The sequence below is a fragment of the Symphalangus syndactylus genome, chromosome 15 (assembly GCF_028878055.3).
Source record: "Symphalangus syndactylus isolate Jambi chromosome 15, NHGRI_mSymSyn1-v2.1_pri, whole genome shotgun sequence".
NCBI classification, from domain to species: Eukaryota; Metazoa; Chordata; class Mammalia; order Primates; family Hylobatidae; genus Symphalangus; species Symphalangus syndactylus.
In genome coordinates this window covers 20,816,274-20,838,678 of record NC_072437.2, presented here as the reverse complement: position 1 = coordinate 20,838,678, position 22,405 = coordinate 20,816,274, and the positions used below count along the sequence as shown (strand labels likewise).

General features: G+C 41.4%; 1 protein-coding gene across 4 annotated transcripts in view; it reads left to right on the top strand.

Moving 5' to 3' along the window:
* The first annotated feature begins 339 nt into the window (after nucleotides 1-339).
* Nucleotides 340-22,405, top strand: part of TM9SF2 (transmembrane 9 superfamily member 2) — a 66,092-nt gene continuing 44,026 nt past the window's right edge. Inside the window, exons 1-4 of one of the 4 annotated variants that reach the window (XM_063618954.1) lie at nucleotides 340-473; nucleotides 2,177-2,360; nucleotides 2,672-3,344; nucleotides 20,039-20,106. In XM_063618954.1, the coding sequence (XP_063475024.1) occupies nucleotides 3,174-3,344; nucleotides 20,039-20,106 (239 nt within the window). In that variant the 5' untranslated portion in view covers nucleotides 340-473; nucleotides 2,177-2,360; nucleotides 2,672-3,173. The other 3 variants (XM_063618955.1, XM_055244191.2, XM_063618956.1) reach the window with 3 other exon arrangements.

Genomic DNA, 22,405 nt, shown 5'->3' with positions numbered 1-22,405 from the left:
CCAGTTTGCAACTGGAATCGTCACTCTAACTTTCGTCTTTCGGCACGACAGCACCCAGGCCACAAACACCCACAGGGCAGGGCCTCCATTTTGTGGCCTGCGTGGAGGGCGGGGCGATCTCTCTCCGCCACGCCCCGGCACCGGGTAGACACCGCAGCCAGGTAACCAAGGAACCCCAAGTGAGGCATTGCCCAGGAGAGGCCGGATCCGGAAGTGGAGGGACCACTCCGCCCTGCATCCGAGCCCCGCCCCCGGCCCCCTCCCACCGGACCCCGGCCGACCTAGATGACGTGTCCGAATAGGAGTTGGCAAGGTGCGGCCGGCTGGCTTTGCGCATGCGAGATACGTGCACCGGTCGAGTTGGAAGCATGAGTCTGGAGGTCATTTTCTTTGAGAAAGGCTCCGCTTCTCCGGGTTTTTGCTGGTGCCGAGCCCGGGGGATTGAGGAAACATCGAGCTTTGGAGTGGAAAAGGTTGCAGACTTTTAGACTCCCAAGTCGTTGTGGTCTCAATCTCTATAGTGGCTGCGTTACTGCAGGAAGTCACGGAAGCCTCTCCCTTCTTAGGCGCATCCTTGGCTGTAAAAGGAGGTTAAAAGCCTCTGGAAAACCTCAGGTTTATTTCAGCTCTGAAAGTCCAGTTCCAAATTTAGATCCAGCACTCGTGTGGCCTGGCCAGTGATGGTCGCGGAGTGCTTTCCCCGCGCCTGCGGTCTCTAGGCTCTGTGGATGTAGAGGTGTGGGATGTAGGAGCAGGCCCTTACCCTTGGAATTCACATATAAATGGGGGAATGAGACAGCAAACAAACAAACGTGATCCTTCCTGATAGTGGTAAATGTGGGATGCCGAGGTTTAAGCAGACGAGTGGTATTAAGGGATTTCAAGGTTTTATAAAATTGATTTTGCCAAGAGTGGAAGCTGAGAGGCTACTGCAGTAGGAAGTCCAGGGGAACTAAGAATTTGGCTTGGACCAGGGTGGTAGCTGTGGGCATGGAAAGTACTGAAAGGATTTAGTCCACAGTTTAGCAGCCCAACCAACGGGACTTGCTGAAGGACTGGAGGTAGCGAGTGAGGAAATGAGAAATTTAGGTTCTCCTCCAGGGTTGGGGCCTGAGAAGAGACGGGCAGCGATGCCGTTTCCTGGAAAACTGGGAGAGGAAATGTTTGGGATTAGGGCAGTGAGATATAATGAAGGTCAAGTTTTTTGTTTTTTTTTTGAGACGGAGTCTCGCTCAGTCGCCCAGGCTGGAGTGCAGTGGCACGATCTCGGCTCACCGCAAGCTCCGCCTCCCGGGTTCACGCCATTCTCCTGCCTCAGCCTCCCAAGTAGCTGGGACTACAGGCGCCCGCCACCACGCCTGGCTAATTTTTTTGTATTTTTAGTAGAGACGGGGTTTCACCGTGTTAGCCAGGATGGTCTCGATCTCCTGACCTCGTGATCTGCCCATCTCGGCCTCCCAAAGTGCTGGGATTACAGGCGTGAGCCACCGCACCGGCGGAAGGTCAAGTTTTAGTGGTGCTAGAAAAAGAAGATAGTGAGCAAAAATATTAATTTTTGTTTCCTCCTCTTAATATTTGGAGAAAATGTCTGCTTCCTTTTGTTATATTGGAAATCTCCATGACTTCCAAATACAGAATATTTTACAATTTTTCCCTATCCCGAAGTTCAGCGAATATGTTGATCTACTTGAGGGAGAGGACATAAAAGGGAAGCCACCTAGGCACAATTTTCTGCTCAGGCCCCACCAGATTAGTTTTTGTTATTAAAAAAAAAAAAAAGTGCCATTCCTTGGGCCAAGCTATGTGCTCAGCACTTTCCCTCCATTTTTGATTTAGTCTTCACAACAACCTTAAGATGAACGTTCTTTTCTACTTCCCAGTTCTCTCTTGATTAACTTGGCTACCCCACTATATGGATCAATTTGCAGCGTCCTAGGTCCCTTTGAAAATCTGATGAAAGTTATAAACCTTACCTGGGAAAAAAGTACAAACACCCGCAAGAACTTTAAATAGGAGTTCACTGGCCCTCAACTTTTCTGAGCTTACTATTTCACAAACTTGCTTATTCTTGAATTCTGAGCTGGAGGTCATGATTCTCTCTTATGTACTTTAAGATGATGCATTCTTCCGAAGTTTTTGATTGAACTCTAGTGGCTAACTGAATTGACTTTTTCAGGTCACTAAAAAGCTTCTCCTTGAAAAATACTCAGAAGATGCAACACACACACACACGTGTGTGCACTTACACACGCGGAAACCGTATCACATCATCAGTGGGAAAAGTGATAGAATCTTGCTAAAGGCTGATCATACCCTATTAATCCGATTCGCCAGAACTACTTTCTTCACTGAGCTCTCAGGTATGCTTGGGTCTTTCTTCGAAGAATATAAATGTCAACGCTACCCTCTATTCTACTCCCGTTTTCCTCCTCACCCCATTTCCACTCTCCCTTAAAGAGATGTGTGCACACAATCACTGCCCAACACAAGAATGCATCACTGCATCCAATGCTTGGAAATTGTCCGTGAAAATGCCTTTGAGTAGCTATTTGAGGATTTGTGGCTAGTTCCTCCCCATTTGTTTCCTTAGCCTGCTCCCAACCAGGTGTCTCCCGAACTTTTTCTCTCCGCCACTAACTCCGCCTCCATCAGCAGGTGCTTTCTGTCATAGGGACTGGCGTGCCGCGGACAGTGTGATAAAGAAACTGTATGATGGATATGAGAAATTCGTAAGACCCAGCAGCAAACGGGGAGCGGCTGGCGAGCGCTCCACAGCCCCCAAGCGTGGGAGCTCTAGATCGGAATTTGTAATTTGGAATTGGAACCTGAGCGCCGGAACAGCTCTCCCAGTAACCACCTCTTGCAGTAACCACCTCAGCTGGCGCTCGGAAAACCCGGAAAGTGGATTTGGCCCCCGCTCCCTCCCGGAAACAACTCCTGGTGCCTGCGACCGTTCTCACTGAGCATGTGCAGACGGCGGTGCGCATGCTCTGTCGCGGCCCGGTTCCCTTTCTGTTGCGGGACCCAGGGTGTCTCCTAGCGCAACCGGAACTAGCCGTCCGGGGGCCGGCTTCCTTTATCTCCGGCGGCCTTGTAGTCGTCTCCGAGCCTCCCCACCCCTCCCTCCCTCTTCACCCCCTAGGTTTGATTGCCCTTTCCCCGAAACAGCTATCATGAGCGCGAGGCTGCCGGTGTTGTCTCCACCTCGGTGGCCGCGGCTGTTGCTGCTGTCGCTGCTCCTGCTGGGGGCGGTTCCTGGCCCGCGCCGGAGCGGCGCTTTCTACCTGCCCGGCCTGGCGCCCGTCAACTTCTGCGACGAAGAAAAAAAGAGCGACGAGTGCAAGGTGGGTGAGGCCTGACGAGCCCTCTTATGCACTGTCGGAAGGGGAAGTCGTCCCTATCCGGGGGAGCTGATTCTCGGGTGGGAGCGAGGGAAGGGGGCGTAGCAGTGGGTGGGCCTGAGTTTCCCCAGAAGCTTTTGGGGTCTGCTGGGCTGTGGGTGGGGGGCTCTGGAACAGCCCTTGCAAGGGTAGTTTCTGGAGGACTCAGTGGGCCTCAGACTCGCTTCCCGTCTTGCGGGCCAAGTAGCACGAGCAGCTGTATTCAGTTTTCCTGGAATAGAGAGCGCGTGGAGCGCCCTTGGAGTTGGGCTTCACGCCTCAGAGCTTTGGAGTTGGATGTATGCAGGTCCACGCGTGAGTGTTCGCTCACAGCCCTGTATCATGTACGCTGAGGAAGCAGGTGACCGACTCCCTGCATGTGAGCAACACTCAGCCTAGTTACAGTTTCCATTAGCTTTTAACTTCATTGCTTCCTGTTTAATTGCATTTTCCTGGAACCTCCTAGTTGGTTAGGAGAGCTTGTTCTTTCTAGGACTTTGATATCTCGCTTCACGATTAGAAGTTGGTTCCTTGTTTGTGGAATATAACACCCAGAACCGCACAAAGTGCATTAATAAAAAGTTGCTGTAATGGTTGAGACACTAGATTTCTGACTTTTAAGTGTAAAAGATTTTAATACACAAAAAAAGATACGAGGTCTCACTATTTTCTCTGAGATGGTTTTAAACACTTAAAAAAAGGGGCAAATGATGGGAGAAACTGGTATTTTCCTAGGGCAAGTCTTGAAAACTTTGGTATCTTACAACATTCACACTCAAGGTTTTCAGTTTAATTGCTAGTAAAAGAGGCGTAAATAAAGTAATCTGCTTTTAGGTTATACGGTGTAGGGCTTTACAGTATACATACACAGTTATTTTGTTAAGTTTATTTAGAACTTAACATTTGGGGGATGAGGATCTCCTTGAAACCTTTAATGATTTTAACAATTCAAATAATCGTTCAACAAACTTTTACAATCTATAAATAGGCTTATTTATTAAGTTTATTTTTTTAAGCTGGTGTTTATTTTATTACAGTTAGCTTTACTATAGCTGTGAATTTTGTGGTTATTTTAGGGCATTAAGCTTAAATTTTTCGCAACATTTTGCAGTTTCTTTTTAGGTTGTCAGCTATCCTGAATGACATGTTTATACATCTGTGCAAAACCTTGTATCTGAAAAAATATCTTAGGATATTTAAGGTTTACTCAAGTCTGCAGTTAGCGTTTCAGTACTTAAGTTCATACTCTGCAGTGCAAGAAGCCGTCACTCCTTTTTGAGGATTCTGACTGAAAGACTTGTGCTTCCAAGTGGAAGGGAGATCTAGACTTGCAAGTACACTGGTTTTTCCATTAAATATTTTAGTAACCAACCTTAAGGCCTAGTGTTTGGTCTTAGTTTAATTTTAACAGGAGTTGTATATTCTATTCCTAGTGCCTCAAAGTGGAAAAATATATTTCCTGCCCTCTAGGAACCTCAAAGTAAGGGTCATAAGCTTATGAACAGATTACTGAAATCTGATCTATTACACAGGATGATGTCCAAAGTGTGCTAAAACACAAATGAGGAAACATCAGTGGACTAGAGTCTTTAGGGAAAGCTCTATAGAGGAAGTGACACGGCCAGGCGTGGTGGCTCACGCCTGTAATCCCAGCACGTTGGGAGGCCGAGGCGGGTGGATCACCTGAAGTCAGGAGTTTAAGACCAGCCTGGCCAATATGGGGAAACACTGTCTCTACTAAAAATACAAAAATTAGCCGGGCGTGGTGGCGGGCATCTGTAATCCCAGCTACTCGGGAGGCTGAAGCAGGAAGAATCACTTGAACTCTGGAGGCGGAGGTTGCAGTGAGCTGAGATCGCGCCATTGCACTCCAGCCTGGGCAACAGAGCGAGACTTTGTCTCAAAAAAAAAAAAAAAAAAAAAAAAAGAAGAAGAAGTGACATTTGATTTGAGATGGACTTAGAAAATGAATAAGTGAAACTTACAGGTGGTCTGCCAGTTAGATGATTGTTTTCTCAGCAGGTCCTTTGGTAAGTGGCTAGGTTGTATTCTAGTTATTTTTTAGTTAATCTTGGGTGTCAGTTTGGATGTTTAATTTTCATAGGTATAGGGATAAAACAGAGTAGATCATTTTTCTGGAATGTTTGGATTTTTATCTTTATTGCCAGCTACACTCACATCTGGTTAATGGAAACAACTCTTAGAAGAGCAGGAGGGTGTACTTTCAGCTTTTTTCCTACGATATGACTAACTGGTGTAGAGAATTTGAAATACACTTTAATATTTATTTTCTTTGCCTTTCAAAGAAGATGCTATAAATAACAGTAAACAGTTGAAATTTGTATTACTTCAATCAGGATGTTAATAATTTATTCTCATCTATTTCGTATTTGTTAAGGAGGACAGTCTTGTACACATTATTCAGAAAAGTGGAAGGAACTTCTTTTAAAAATTAGAAATGAGAGTTGTGAAATGGAAATAATTCTTTCCAAAAGATGCTGTTAAATGAGTGAATCTGAAGTTGGAGAAATTGGGCAGGTCATTGGTAGTGTTACTAACAGTTTTTCCATCTGTGAAGTAGGGATAATCATATTTGATTATGACATATTCCCCTTGAAAGATATTTTGCATTTCTTAGAGGAAAAGTGCAATATTTGTCATTGTTGTGATAGTGTAGAGATGAAACAAATATATCTTCAACTTATGTACAATTTAGGTAGTAGAGTGTTTTTATATACTGTAAAGCTTTGTCTCATGCATTTAGCTCAGGATGTAAATTGAGAGAGAATCAGAAGAACGCTGAGGATTTAGTAATTTTCTCTCTTTAAAAATTATCTTACATTGAATTTACTGGCAGAGAAACAGGAGTCCAGTGAACATAAAATTCTATTTATATTGCTGTAACATCTGATTAATTTTCTTAACCTTCGTAGATACCGTGAGTATGTTTTCATGGCTTCCTTTTTTTAACTTATTTTACATGTGTGTGCATTTGGATATTGAGGAGGTGCACATTCTTACTGCTTTTTATAGCCTATACTATTTCATTCTGTTCCTGTACGATCTGTGGTTTGCCTAACCATTCTTACTTGTACAGCATTTAGATTGGGCCCAATTTTTCTCTATTATGAAGAGCTTTGCTACAGTGTATTTAGCAGTAATTATTTGCATATCCTCAAATATAAAATTCTAGGTAAAGACAAGAAGAAGTTTTTAGTTCTGTTTAGTATTGCCAGATTTCTTTTAACAATGATAGGTTTGATTTCCTTTAACTAAATAATACCTTGTGTTGCCACATTATTTTAATTTTTATTTATCAATTTAATAGTGATGTGATGATCCCTAAGACTTTTTTTTTTTTTTTTTGAGACAGAGTTTTGCTCTTATCACCCAGGCCGGAGTGTAGTGGCGCGATCTTGGCTCACTGCAACCTCCACCTCCTGAGTTTAAGCAATTCCCCCGCCTTAGCCCCCTGAGTAGCTGGGATTACAGGCGCCTGCCACCATGCCCAGCTAATTTTTGTATTTTTAGTAGAGACGGAGTTTCACCACATTGGCCAAGCTCGTCTCGAACTCCTGAGCTCTCAGGTGATTCACCCACCTCAGCCTCCCAAAGTGTTGGGATTGTAGGCGTGAGCCACCACACCCAGACTGTACACTTTTTAAATGTTTTACTTTCATTGCTATTGAAATTTCTGTGTCTTTTAATATTTTTCTTTTTTTTTTTTTTTTTTTTTGAGACGGAGTCTCGCTCTGTCGCCCAGGCTGGAGTGCAGTGGCGCAGTCTCGGCTCACTGCAAGCTCCACCTCCCGGGTTCACGCCATTCTCCTGCCTCAGCCTCTCCGAGTAGCTGGGACTACAGGCGCCCGCCACCACGCCCGGCTAATTTTTTTTTGTATTTTTAGTAGAGACGGGGTTTCACTGTGGTCTCGATCTCCTGACCTCGTGATCCGCCCGCCTCGGCCTCCCAAAGTGCTGGGATTACAAGCGTGAGCCACCGCGCCCGGCAATATTTTTCTTTTATTTGCCTTATTTTGTTAGGTTTTGAACCAAAGTAATAAAAGATTGAGCTATGGTATTCCTTTCCTGTAGAATTCACTTTACTTTCTTAAAATCAAGGGACACTGTGTGACTGAAATAAGTAGAATAAAGCCCTGATTATAAGTGAATAGATATTCCAGGATAAAATACACAGTTCTAATTTAGTTTGTAAAAGTTTTGACTATTTCAGTTAGCTTTGTTCTTTTTAGCTTTAGATCAAATCTTAGTGTGCCGAGTGGCATTCTGATGGCTAAGAGGTGAAGATTAGTGAGCAGTTCACCTTTGCTGCTTTTAACTTTCAAGTAATTATTGGGTTGTCAACCAGAATTCAGAACTAAGAACTAAAAATAGTATTAATTCTCCAAAATGTCTGCCACTTTTTTAATGTTTGATGGATAGATCACGTTCTTAGATGAAAAATTAAGATTTTTTTTCCCTTGCTGTAAGGAAAAATGACCAATTATACCCCCTAGTGGTTAAAAACAATGTTTAAATGAATTAGTTTAACAACTTTTTAATAAAAAGGAAAATTACTCAGTCATACTTTCCTTTCTTGGTAGTTATTTTTAGAAGCATTTTATAAGTTGTGTTTGTTATTCTGGGAGCAGTTGTGTATAAATATTGGAATAAGTCAACTTTAAGAAAATAGTCCTGAATGTTGATCCGAACAGACACAGAATGAATATATATGTACCTGTTTTAATTTGACCATAGAAGTAGTTTGAAGATTTTGAAGTATTTAAAGAAAAATAAAATAATTTGTATGTGTATTTATTGGTATAGTGATAAATATTTATTGATATGTAGTTTCACATTCTCATACTTTTCTCTGGAATAAGAGCATTGATTCTTAGCTTCTGGGAACTCATTAGTATTTGGGTGTTGCTGTTTCAAATCTGAAATCTGGCAGTGGAAGGACTTACTTTGACTATGGTAAATATACATTCCAACAATTGTTTCTTCTTCTTCTGAAAAGGTGTGTGAAACTGAGATAGTTTGCCTTTCAGAAATTAAATTTTTAAGTAAAATTATTTTTAAGACTGTGATTGTTCATTATAGTGAATCTGAGAGTTAGAATGAAGAAAGCAACAAAAGTCTGTGAATAAAATTGTGTCTTTCTGCCTGTGGCCCCTCACCAAGGTGGGTGTAAACTTGAACTTCCAAAGGTGTAAACTGGAACATCTGAAACACATCACAGACATATGTTCCACACCTCACACCGCCAACACAAACACACAAACACGCATCGGCACTACAGAGATTGGTCTGTGCACTGTCAGCCTTAGAGCCCAGCTGCCCAAACCCTTACTTCCCTATTCTCTCCTGTAGCTTCCTGTCACCATGGTCTCTCAGTAAGTTTTGTAGTTAATTGTAGCTGCTTTACATGTGTCCAACAATTTCATTCTATTCTCATTCAAATTAACTATCTATGAAAGGCTTTGGAGGAAATTTGTGAATTTTTTCTTTTTTTGCTCCTCTTCTCACTTTTCAAATGTGTTTATTGCCCTTTGCTAATAATAATGGTAAAGACTACGATTTGTGTGTTGTATATGCCTTAGCTAAATTTCATAACATCCCTATGATATTTAGATGAGGAAACAGAAGCTTAATAAGATTTAGTAGCTGTCTCAAGTGTACAAAGCTAGTAAGTAGTAAAGCCAGAATGCAAACAAGCCCAAGACTGAGTCCAAAGCCTAGGCTCTTCGCCACTGCCTTCTACTTTGAGCACTCTTCTTCTTCTTTGCCTTTCCCCTGGGGACCCCTGACCGTTTATCACCCTGGACTTTGACAGTTCCAGAAAATACTCTGTATCTATTATATGTAATTTTCATTTTATTTTATTTTTTAGAAACAGTCTTGCTCTGTCACCCAGGCTAGAGTGCAGTGGTGCAGTCATAGCTCATTGCAGCCTTGACATGTCTGTGTAATTTTTAAGTAGTCAGGTTTTATATTTACGTCTTTTGTTGCTACAGTCTAAAATTGAAATTGTGTTTGTCAGGGCTTTGGGGAAAGAACCCTGGTAATTATCTAGGAGATAAATTTCTGGGCATTGCTGATTGGATAACTCAGAGCTCATAAATAAGCATTTGTGAGGCCCAGCATTGCTCTTGAGACTTTTATTGTGCCTGAGTTAAGACTTCCCTTCTTCAGGAAGGCGCCACTGTGGACTGCTCTAATATTAAGGAGTTGAAGCTTCCATAGATTTCCTTTTTTATGGCCTCCATATCTCAAAACCTTTTGTGACTTGTTATTTGCCATGACCCTTGTACAGTCACATCTCTTCACTGAAATTTCTTTCTCCCTTGAAAATCCAGTTGTAAGTGTGGGGTGGGACAGATGTGATGATAGCAGAATAAGTTGGGAATAAAAGCAGAAACAAAGGAACCAGGAAACGGGAAAAAGTATAGTCCTGTGGCATGGCCCATGTGCCTTGTTAAAACAAAAAAATAGACTAGTTGTGACCATAGCTGGGATCAGGTATGGAATCGGCAGATCAGGACTAGAAATAAAATTGTACATTTGGGAGAGAAATTTAAAAGGAAGGCTGTAGAGTTGTAAATAAAACCACTTCCATAAAACATTTCGTAGTGCAGGATTGTAATCAGTCCTGCTTTCTCTAAGTGACATAGGATTTTGCAACTTCCTTAAAATGTTTCATGTTGTCAAAACTTTGCATGCTTGAAATAACCTAGGTGGGGACAGTTGGAAAGTGGGAATGTGAAGCAAGTAACCCTTGAAGCTCTTTCTAGTCACATCAGTGATAATCTAGAGTTGTCCATCTCTATTTAAGGCAAATTTCTGGGAGGAGGTGGACTTAACTCTTTTGGATAGTGAATAAAGATGTTTAGAGTGGAAAAAAAAGGCAAACAAACAAAACACAAACACACACACACACACACCCCACAGAGATTCAGTAGCTACTCCAAGAACATATAAATAAGTGCTGTCACTTTTTTTTTTTTTTTTTTAATATATGCTGTATTAGGCTCTTCTTGTGTTGCTATAAAGAAATACCTGAGACTGGGTAATTTATAAAGAAAAGTTGTTTAATTGGCCCACAGTTCTGCAGGCTGTACAAGCATGGCACGGACGTCGCTCGACTTGTAGGGGGAACCTCAGGAAATTTTTACTCACGGCAGAAGGTGAAGCAGGAGCAGGCATGTCACATGGTAAAAGCAGGAGGGAAAGAGTTTTCTGTTGGGCGAGATGCCACACTTTACAACAAGCAGATCTGACAAGAACTCACTCACCATCATAAGGACAGCACCAAGGGAATGGTGCTAACCCATTCATTAGACGTCTACCCCCATGATCTAGTCACCTCCCACCAGGCCCTACCTCCAGCATTAGGGATTACAGTTTGACATAAGATTTGAGTGGGGAAAAATACTCAAATCTCATGTCCTTCTTATGTTGCAAAATACAATCATGCCTTCCTAATAGTCTCCCAAAATCTTAACTCACTTCAGCATTAATTCAAAAGTCTCAAGCCCAAGTCTCATTTGAGACAAGGAAAGTCCCTTCTACCTATGAGCCTGTAAAATTAAAAAAGCAAAAACAAGTTACTTACTTCCAAGACACAAAGGGGCTATAGGCATTGGGTAAATATTCCCAGGCCTTGGGCAGCTCCACCATTGTAGCTTTACAAGGTTCAACCCCCACAGCTGCTCTTACAGGTTGTTCAGCGCCTGTAGCTTTTCCAGGCACAGGGTGTAAGCTGCCAGCGAATCTACTATTCTGGAGTCTGGAGGACAATGTCCCCCTTCTCACAGCTCCACTAGGCAGTCCCCTGGCGGGGACTCTGAATGGGGCTCCAACACCACATTTCCCCTCCACACTGCCCTACTAAAAATGCTTTGTGGGGGCTCCATTCCTGCAGCAGGCTTCTCCCTGGGCACCCAGGTTTTCTCATCCTCTGAAATCTAGGCAGAGGCAGCCAAGCATTCTTCGCTCTTGAACTCTGTGTGCCTGCAGGCTTAACACCACATGGAAGCCACCAAGACTTACAACTTGCATTCTGTAAGTGGCAGCCCGAGGTCTCAGCCTCTTTGAGCTATGGCTGGAGCTGGAGTGGCCTGGATGCTGGGATCCCAAGGCTGCACAGGGCAGTGGGGCCCTGGGTCTGACCTATAAACCCATTCAGTCCTCCTGGGCCTCTGGGCCTGTGGTGGGAGGGGCTGCTGCAAAGGTCTCTGAAATGCCTTTGAAGCCTTTTCCTCATAGTCTTGGATATTAGCACTTGGCTGCCTTTTAGTTATACAGATATCTCTAGCATGTAGTTGCCCCACAGCCTGCTTGAATTTCTCTCCAGAAAAAACTTTTTTTTTTCTTTGCCACATGGTTAGGCTGTAAATTTTCTGAATGTTTATGCTCTGCTTCCTGTTTAAATATAAATTCCAGCTTTAAATCATTTATTTGACCCTTCAGCTAAGGTAGGCTGTTAGAAGCAGCCAGGTTACCTCTTGAATACTTTGCTGCTTAAAAATTTCTTCTACCAGATATACTAGGTTGTCACTCTTTAGTGCAGAGTTCCACAGATCCCTAGGGCATGAATAGAATGCAGTCAAGCTTTTTGCTGAGACATAACACGTGTGACCTTTGCTCAGGTTCCCAGTAACCTTCTCATTTCTATCTCAGACCTCAGCAGCCTGACTTTACTGTCCATATCACTATCAACGTTTTGGTCACAACCATTTAAACAGTCTCTAAGAAGTTCCAAACTTTGCCTCATCTTCCCATCTTCTTCTGAGCCCCCCAAACTCTGCCTGTTTCCCAGTTCCAAAACCAGTTCCACATTTTCAGGTATCTTTATAACAACACCCCGTCCTCGGCACCAATTTCCTTTATTAGGCTATTCTTACATTGCTATAAAGAAATACCTGAGACTGGGTAATTTATAAAGAAAAGAGGTTTAATTGGCTCACGATTCTGCAGGCTGTACAAGCATGCACCAACATCACTCTGCTTCTGGGGAGGCCTCAGGGAGCTTTTACTCATGGCAGGAGATGAAGCAGGAGCAGGCGTGTCATATGGTTACAGCAGGAGCAAGAGAGAGTGTGGGGGCAGGTGCCACACTTTACAAACAACCAGATCTCACAAGAACTCATTATCAGGAGGACAGCACCAAGAGAGATGGTGCTAAACCATTCATTAGAAATCCACCCTCATGATCCAGTCTCCTCCCAGCAAGCTCCACCTCCAACACTGGAGAATACAATTTGATATGAGATTTAGACAAGGACATATATTCAAACACATGCCTTGTGTTTCCATCTGGATTATAAATTCTTTGAAGGCAAGTGTCCATGAATTTGTGTTATCATCCAAAATGTCTAGTATAGGGCTTTGTGGGCATTAAATACATGTGTTGGCTGATTGAGTTTCTTGTGGTCTTCAGGATCTGTTGTTGTGAATGTTCTTTGGTTTTCAAATATATTGCAAATTCTACTATTTTTTCCTGTTTAATAAATTGGCTTCTCCTGAGATCATCGTTCCTGCTCCTGGAACAGTTTTCCACCCTAAATTTTCCTTTTTAAATCTTTCTTACTGTTTTCATTTGCCTTCTATTGCTTTACAGTGAGACTAAGATCTACTCTCAACTTTAAAGCCCTTTTTCTAGCTTTTGTGACAGTTTTCAAAATTCAAAAAAATTGAAAGAGTAGTGTAATGATCACCTTTCACTCACCTAGACCACCTAGAATCAACAATTGTTTACATTTTTTTCATACTTGTCTTATTTGTGTGTCCTTATGTTTTATAGGGGTGAATGTCATGACATCTGTGGCATACTTTCACATGGTTCAGCTTGAAGCCCTTTATTAAACCATATAAACTCCCCTGCAGTCTCATTTCCTTTCTTCCAATTTTTAACAATTGTTCCACTGCCATATTAGGAGGATCTCATTCGTATGACACTTTTGAAATTTCTTTGTCTTGCTGCAAGAGTTGATATTTAGAGTTATTGCAAATGTAGCGTATTTACAAATATATTGTAAATGGCTCTATTCTATATTCTGTGTTAAGGTTGACTTTAATTTTAATTGACTTCACATTCCTCAGCATGTGTGAGATGGTAATTCTTAAAATTTCAGATTCTCACAATTTAGAAAAGGAAGAATGGAAATGCCATGAAAGCTAAGATTAACTGAATATTCAAGCTGTGTTTGATTACTTTGCTGAACATCAAAAATAGGTCCATAATTTAGTGTTGATATCTATGATAGACTTTCTTACAAAAGTAGTGTGGAAAGGTGTCAGAAGAGACAAGAAGGGAGAAAAGTAGAGGAATAAAAGCATCAGAAATAAAAAGTTACGGTAGCAACAGTTGAGTTTACCTACTTTGTTTCTGCATTCCAGCTTTTTAACTTGTTTCCTCATGTTAAAGAAGCAAAGAATCCCTAGTTCATGAGGCTACTATCAGAATTGTGCATGATAGTTATTATCTTCCTTTTCCCTAGACTAGTGGCCAAGACGATTATAATGGATAGGCGTTAACAAGGTTCAGAAGGCTGACTGTCTTAGTGTCCTTTAAAAACACTGGAATAGCCTAGTTGCACTGCTTGGATGGATGGGAGACGAGAGGAAGGAAGAGCCTTTCACAGAAACCCTTATACTGATAAACCTTTATTCAGACTCAGGAATGGCCAGTTTCTTTAAGATAATAGAGTACAGCTGCTGTGTTTATTATTTGTTATAGTTATTGCGTGCCAATTATGGACCAGCTTCTGTGTGTACTGTTTTTTATTATGGTATCATTCAGTTCCCACTTTCAAAATTATTACTTGCCCAAGAGCACTTAGTAAGAGTAGACCTAGTATTTGAAGTGAACCCAGCATTCTGATGATACATTCTTTCTAAGGAGGAGAATTGGAAGCTGCTTCATCAGATCAGGAAGGGTTGACAAATAAGGTAAATTTAATGGGTATTAGATATTAGATGAAATGCCAAATGTAGATGGATAAAAACTAGTAACATGTAGATAAGAAAATGAGGGAGGAAAGGGTGTGAAAACCCCCCTTGGGCTATGCACTGAAATGGAATAAGAGTGATAGTAATTGGTTTAATGACACCAAGTTATATAAACAGAAGATTAACATGGTTTCTGGAAAAGAAGTTTTCCTGATTTCTAAAGTTACTGGAAGATTTGCTGTAGTTTTAGAAGGAGCCAATGAATTTGATTTCTAAAGTTTTGACACCATTGTTTTTTAAAGGTTAAAATGGAATTTAAAGGAAGTGTGGCGTGGGTTGGCTTAAGGGCTGAGTGAGGTGGAGTGAGAGAAATCCATGGGGAGTGCTGACAGTGGAGATTTCCAGGACTGGTGCTTGAGGCTAATTTGGTTTTTAAATTTAGAAAAGAGAATGCACATGAAATGTTTTAATTTGCCAGTGGTACAAATCTCTGTATGTAGCATAATGTAAAGCTAATGAAAATATATTTTCAGAAGCTCTCTTCAAGTTATATGAGACAGCAAAAAGTAAATTAATTTGGTCAAGGACAAATTGAGAAAGTGTATCTGAAGAGAAACAGTTACCATGTTTTTGAGATGATGAGCTCCAAGCTATCAGTGTAGAACATAGGAAGGAAATAAAGAACTGTCCTTGAAGAATGTAAGCTTCTGGGTAGAAAGGCTAATGAAAGTAACAGTATTATTCTATACTTACATGAAACTTTAACATGTAAATCTTTTTTTTTTGAGACGGAGTCTCACTCTGTCGCCCAGGCTGGAGTGCAGTGGCGCGATCTTGGCTCACTGCAAGCTCTGCCTTCCGGGTTCACGCCATTCTCCTGCCTCAGCCTCTCCGAGTAGCCGGGACTACAGGCGCCCGCCACCATGCCCGGCTAATTTTTTTGTATTTTTAGTAGAGACGGGGTTTCACCATGGTCTCGATCTCCTGACGTCGTGATCTGTAACATGTAAATCTTAAACTCTGCTATAATTCTCCATGACATGCCTTTTAAGAACGATATGAGAATAGGGCAAGGTCCTGAGAAGAGCAGCTGGCATGATCAAGGAGATAGGTGATTCAGAAGATTGAGACTCAAAGGAGATAGGAGAGAGTGCAGAAAATAAGAATAATGTTTTCCCTCAATCTTAGACTCTTAGAGCCAAAAGTTGTCCCATGAAACTTCAGAGAGGACATCATAAGCTAAGCAAAAATTTGTATTACTTCATCAATTGGGTAGAAATGGGAGAAACATTTACCCTAAATTTGTATGCCCTGAGACAGTGTCCTAAAATTTTTCACATGGCCTAAGGCTTTCAAACTTTATGCCTTGTGTTCGACCCTCTGAGATTTGAATTCAAATAATATTGAAAAATACCTGGAAAACAGTGCTGAAGGATGTACTAGAATTCTAATCCAGCTTACTGCTTGTTTTTATAGGGCCTTCAGGCTAAGAATTGTTTTTACATTTTTAAGTGGTTGGAGAAAAATAATCAAAAGAAGGATAATATTTAGTGATGAGTGAAAATTACATGAGAATAAAATATCAGTGCCGTAAGTGAAAGTTTCATTGGGCTACAGCCATGCTCACTTGTGGATGTAGTGTCTACGGCTCCTTTTGCACTACGGCAGTGGCAGAGACCCAATGTCCTGTAAAGCCTAAGATTACTCTCTGGCCCTTTACAGGAAAAGTTTGCCAGCCTCTTGGATAGACTAATAAAACTAGCGTCGTTTTTCCAGGAAAAGAAAAGATTGTAGTGACTAGAGGAAAAATGTTAAATAGATGAAGAAACACCGTATACAGTCATGAACCGCATAACGTTTCATATAACGACAGACCAGTGGCCTTATAAGATGATAATGGAGCTAAAAATTCCTATTGCCTAGTGACATCATAGCCATTGTAACATCGTAGTGTGATTACCTTATTTTTTAAAAATTTAGCATAGCCCGAGTTTACAGTGTGTAAGTCTACAGTTATGTACAGTAATATCCTAGGCCTTCACATTCATTCACCGCTCACTCACCCAGAGCAGCTTCCAGCCTTGCAAGTTCTATTCATGGTAAGTGCCCTATGCAGGTGTAACATTTTCTCCTTTTAGACAGCATTTTGATTGTACCTATTCTATCTTTAGATGTGTTTAGCTACACAAATAACATTGTGTTAACAGTTGCCCATGGTATTTAGTACAATCACATGTTAAGTATGTGATGGACCACACCATATATATACCCCAGGTGTGCAGTAGGTTGCATCATCTAGATTTGTGCAGGTATGCTCTGTGATGGTCCTATGACAAAAATCCCCTAATGACACGTTTCTCCAAACACACCCCTGTCGTTAAGTGACACATGGCTGTAAATGGTGCTGAGCATCATGCTGTTCTTTCCCGTGCTGTTCTTTCTGTTTCTGGTCTAACACAGAGGCCGTTAGCCTCCTGAGACTATTTACATTTAATTAAATACAACTTAAAATTCAGTTCTTCAGCTACATTGACTGCATTCTAAGTGCCCAGTAGCCACATGTGGCTGGTGGCCACCATGTTTGAAGAACATTTCCATCATTGCTTAAAACTCTGCTGGACATGGCTATATAATAGTAAATATGGTACTTTGTGCCAGGTGCTGCTCTTGAATCTTCTCAGAAACTTCTTGAAGTAGGGATTATTATCACTTCTGTTTTACAGATCAGAACGTTGAGGAACAGGGAAGTGAAGAAACTTGCCTAGAATCACACAGCTAGTGTCAGGGGCAGGATTTAAACCCAGGCAGCCTAACTTCAAAGTCTTGCTTCTTAATCATTTCATGCTGAGAAAGGTTGAGAGTGAGGAATACGCTTAATTGTAGCAAGAGGGACATGACCTATGTATTGACAGTGCTGTACAGATTTTGAAACACAAAACATAGGAAAGTTGTGTAGAGTATAAAAGCTACATTCCTTCCTAGAAGGAAATCGAGCGATAGGAACTGGACTAGTGTTTTGGAGACCTTTCAGTCTTTTTTTTTTTTTTTTTTTTTTGGAGACAGAGTCTCGCTCTGTCACCCAGGCTGGAGTGCAGTGGCGTGATCTCGGCTCACGGCAAGCTCCGCTGCCCGGGTTCATGCCATTCTCCTGCCTCAGCCTCTCCGAGTAGCTGGGACTACAGGCACCCGCCACCACGCCTGGCTGATTTTTTGTATTTTTAGTAGAGACGGGGTTTCACCATGGTCTCGATCTCCTGACCTCGTGATCCACCCGCCTTGGCCTCCCAAAGTGCTGGGATTACAAGCGTGAGCCATCATGCCCGGCCTCAGTCTTCTTTATGTTAAATGGATCATTTGAATTCTGACATATCTTCATAGCAGTGTTGACCCTTTCTAATTAGTGGAAATTATTTTGGCAAAGAAAGCCATTAAATGGGAATTTTGCCTTCACAACGGTTGTATGTATTTGTGTTAATTCAAGCATGCTGTAGTGCTACAATATCATGTCCTATTACCTTTTTAGCTGTGTTGAAGGCTGTGTTGCTGTTGAGTTATAATTTCACTTGAGTACAGGTGTAGGGGCCACATACGATACTGTTTTTGGTATTACATGCAAAGGCTAATGCCCTCTGTTGTAGAGCATGAATATTGGGTGAGCATTTTAGTGGATGAACGCTTCCCTCTTCTGAATATTACTAAATTTGTTTGATTTTATTTTAACAAATGCATAGCATTTCATGTGTCAGGCACTATTTGGAGTACTTTATAAACGTTAACTTATTTAATCTCCCTATCCCTATGAGAGAAATACTGTTTTTTGTTTTTTGTTTTTTTTTTTGAAACGGAGTCTCACTCTGTCGCCCAGGCTGGAGTGTAGTGGTGTGATCTTGGCTCACTGCAACCTCTGCCTCCAGGGTTCAAGCAATTCTCCTGCCCCAGCCTCCCCAGTAGCTGGGATTACAGGTATGTGCCAATACGCCTGGCTAATTTTGTATTTTTAGTAGAAACGGGGTTTTGCCATGTTGACCAGGCTGGTCACAATCTCCTGACCTCAGGTGATCCACCCGTCTTGGCCTCCCAAAGTGCTGGGGTTACAGGCATGAGCCACCACGCCAGCCGAGAAATACTGTTATCCTCATTTTGCAGATAAGGAAACTGAAGCACCCATGAAGCACATTTGACCCATGTGGTCAAATGTTTAATAATTTGACCACAGTCACACAGTTAGACAAGTGATAGCACCGGGATTTGAACCCAGGCAGTCTGGCCACAGAACCTGTAATATTGCTTGCTGTGTGTTGCTGTCTTTCTGGTGGCAATGGACTATTGATTTGTTTTAATTGTACACCAGCCATCTCATCTTGCTTTGGGGGATGTTAGCAAGTGTAGAGGACTGTTGACAGCACTAGTAAATGAGATCAAAATGACAAATGTGGCTCTGTGGCACTCCCAGAAGCCTCATGACTAGTCCAAAGGCAGTGTACAGCTCTAACTCTATAAAATAAATACTTGTCCCAGCTAAACAGCTCTTAATCATTTTTTGATTAGCACCAAAAGTACTTCAGGGCACACATGACTTGCTGGCTTCTTCAGCTAGTAAATTCTGTCTGAGTAGCCTGAGCTCCTTTTTTGAGAGGGTAGGTCAGTGTTATGGGTCCTGTAGAACTTCAGCTATACCTGGGAGAAATTTTGGAAGCTCCAGTAGGAAAGTGTAGCTTAAAATTAGCCTATATTTCCCAGGAAGTTGATACAGCTTATCTCCCTCTACCCTGTTGTTGAGCTTGATCTGGTCATTGCCACCATCTTCACTGCTACTACCTTGTGGTTCAGTGTTCTTAAATTGATGGAAGAGGTCCTTCAAAGTTAGACCATGTGGTCATTGTCTATCCCCGTGTGTTTGAGAGTACACATGTGCATGGAATTGTATTTCCAGTATAGTTAATCTAGAAATTTCTAACCAACTTGGCAGCATTTCTTGGTTGCTTGCTGTGAAAATGCTAAAAAAATTGTTTAAAAATAAAAATTTTTGTGCTGTAGAGTGTAATACCAAATTTGGAAACCAGATTTTTAAAAACAGCATCTATATTAATATGATAAATGCTTTTAGTTAAAATATCTTATTAATTTTTTAGAAAATTTAGAAAGCATTTAAAAACTATTGGAGACATTTGCAACTCTGAAAATTATTTTAGTGTATTTTTAAAATTAAATATTAAAAAAAATTTTAAGACAGAGTCTTGCTCTGTCACCCAAGCTGGAGTGCAGTGGCGCCATCATAGCTCACTGTAACTTCAAACTCCTGGGCTCAAGTGATCTTCCTGCCTCAGCCTCACAAGTAGCTAGGAATACAGGCTCATGCCATTGTGCCCCGCTAATTTTAAAAAATTAAAAAAAATTTTTTGTAGGAATGGGGTCTTGCTGTGTTGCCCAGGCTAGTCACAAACTGCTGGCCTCAAGTGATCTCCCACCTCAGCCTCCTAAGGGGCTGGGATTACAGGTGTGAGCCACCATTCCTGGCCCTATTTTGGTATATTTTAAATGTATATAAATCCACTCAGTGAATGGATTTGTAAGAGAATTTTTTAAAGTTGACTGGAATTATAACATTTTACATTTCAGACATGTCAAATTGTTTTTCAGTTCTAAGCATGACTTAAGGCTTTGTGTCCTGTTGTTTATATTCTAATTTTGTGTTTCCTTATTTTCAGGCCGAAATAGAACTATTTGTGAACAGACTTGATTCAGTGGAATCAGTTCTTCCTTATGAATACACAGCGTAAGTTTTTCAGCTTGGCTTTTATATAAAATTTTGTGTGACTCATCAGAATTTTGTACATTGAGAACTTTGTTTTCTCACAGTTATGGACAAATTGATAGGCATTTTAAAAATGTACGAGGCCTGAAAATATTTTTTAAGGTGTACTCTTCCAAGGTGTGGTTAAAAATGTGATCTTTTTTTTAATGTTTCTTTGTATTACAACAGAAGCACTGACTAAACAATGGATTTCCTTTTTTATCTGACTAAACAAAAAGCTATTTTGTTTTCTTAACGTTTTAAAATTATAAATAGCTCCACATATTTTTTTTTTTTTTGAGACGGAGTCTCGCTCTGTTGCCCAGGCTGGAGTGCAGTGGCGCAATCTCGGCTCACTGCAAGCTCCGCCTCCCGGGTTCACGCCATTCTCCTGCCTCAGCCTGTCCGGGTAGCTGGGACTACAGGCGCCCGCCACCATGCCCGGCTAATTTTTTTTTTGTATTTTTTAGTAGAGACGGGGTTTCACCATGGTCTCAATCTCCCGACCTCGTGATCCGCCCACCTTGGCCTCCCAAAGTGCTGGGATTACAAGCGTGAGCCACCGCGCCCAGCCAGCTCCACATATTTTTAAACAAAATTTTTATGCCCCTCATAATCAGTTCCCAGAAATAACTACTTTGATGTCTACCTCCACATTTTTTCTCTGAATAGTCTAATCTATATAATCACATTTATACATTTTTTGTTTTAAACAGAAGTGGATTCATAGTATTTATTTTTATTTTTTGAGACAGAGTCTCACTGTATTGCCCAGACTCGAGTGCAGTGGCGTGATCTTGGCTTGCTGCAACCTCTGCCTCCCACTTTCAGGCGATTCTTCTGCCTCAGCCTCCCAAGTAGTTGGGATTATAGGCGCATGCCACCACATCCGGCTAAGTTTTGTATTTTTAGTAGAGACAGGTTTCACCATGTTAGCCAGGCTGGTCTCAAACTCCTGGGCTCAAATGATTCACCCACCTCGGCCTCCCAAAGTGCTGGGATTATAGGCGTGAGCCACTCACTGCACCTGGCCCATACTACTATTTTTGATTGGCACCTTGTTTTTCTCATTGAGTATATTGTGGGCATCTTTCCATGTCAATACATAGCTACCTCACTCTTTTTAGTATCTGTTATTATTCCCATTTTAGAAATTTTATAGATCCCATGTACAGTTAGTTTCACTAGTTTCCTATTTACCAACATTTGATTATTTCCAGGTTTTTTGTTTGTTTGTTTTTGAGGCAAGGTCTTGCTCTGTTGCCCAGGCTGGGTGCAGTGGCACGATCATGGCTCACTGCAGCCACAACATCCTGGGCTTAGGTGATCCTCTCATCTCAGCCTCCTGAATAGCTGGGACCACAGGCATATGCAACCATGCCCAGCTAATTTTTTTTTTTTTTTAATTTTTTGTGGTGATGGAGTACCACTATGTTGTCCAGGCTGGTCTCAAACTCTTGGGTTCAAGTGATCCTTACACTTTGGCCTCCCAAAGTGCTGAGATCACAGGCATGAGCCATTGCGCCTGGCCCAGTTTTTTGATATTGTAAAAAACGCTCCATGAATATCCTTTATTCGTTTGACCATTGTATACCATATTGGGTCTAAAACTGTTGCTAAAATTTAGTTTAATTTCTCTGCTATTTAAGAGTTTTAAAAGAAAATAGTTTGCTGTAGAGAAAAGCATACACAAAAAAGTTAAGACTATCCTAAAGAATTCATATACTTAAGTATGTCTAAGAAAAGAATACAAAATACATGAATGGGTAGACTATAATTCATCTAATTATTGGATACTTAAATTTTTTTCTAGTTTTTGTTTTGTTAAACATCTTTAAATCTCTGTGGATATTCTTAGGAAAAGTCAGTGGATCTGTGGAGAATCTTCATTTGGGAACTTCCCAGCCCCAGTTTTTTTTTTTTTTTTTTTTTTTTTTTTTTTTAATCACCAGACCCTCCTTCCTCTTTAGGAATCTCACTAATCTGTTACTATTACTGTACTGATCTCGGATATTCCCCATATCATTCCAGGGTGAGCACAGAACTGCCCTTTTAATTTTCTGTGGCAAAGCTGAAATTAAGCTGTAATGTTTAAACAGAACTTTATTAAAGTTGGTTAGTGACACAAGGGAATTACAACACAGAGAATCTGATAGGTGACTGACTACATCTTCTCCACAGCACTCTTCACAGAGGGTCTGTTTAGCTGTGCTTCACATATTGGGATGCGTTGGCAAGTGTACTGAGATGAGACAGAACTGCAGGTAGACTTGACGTACAT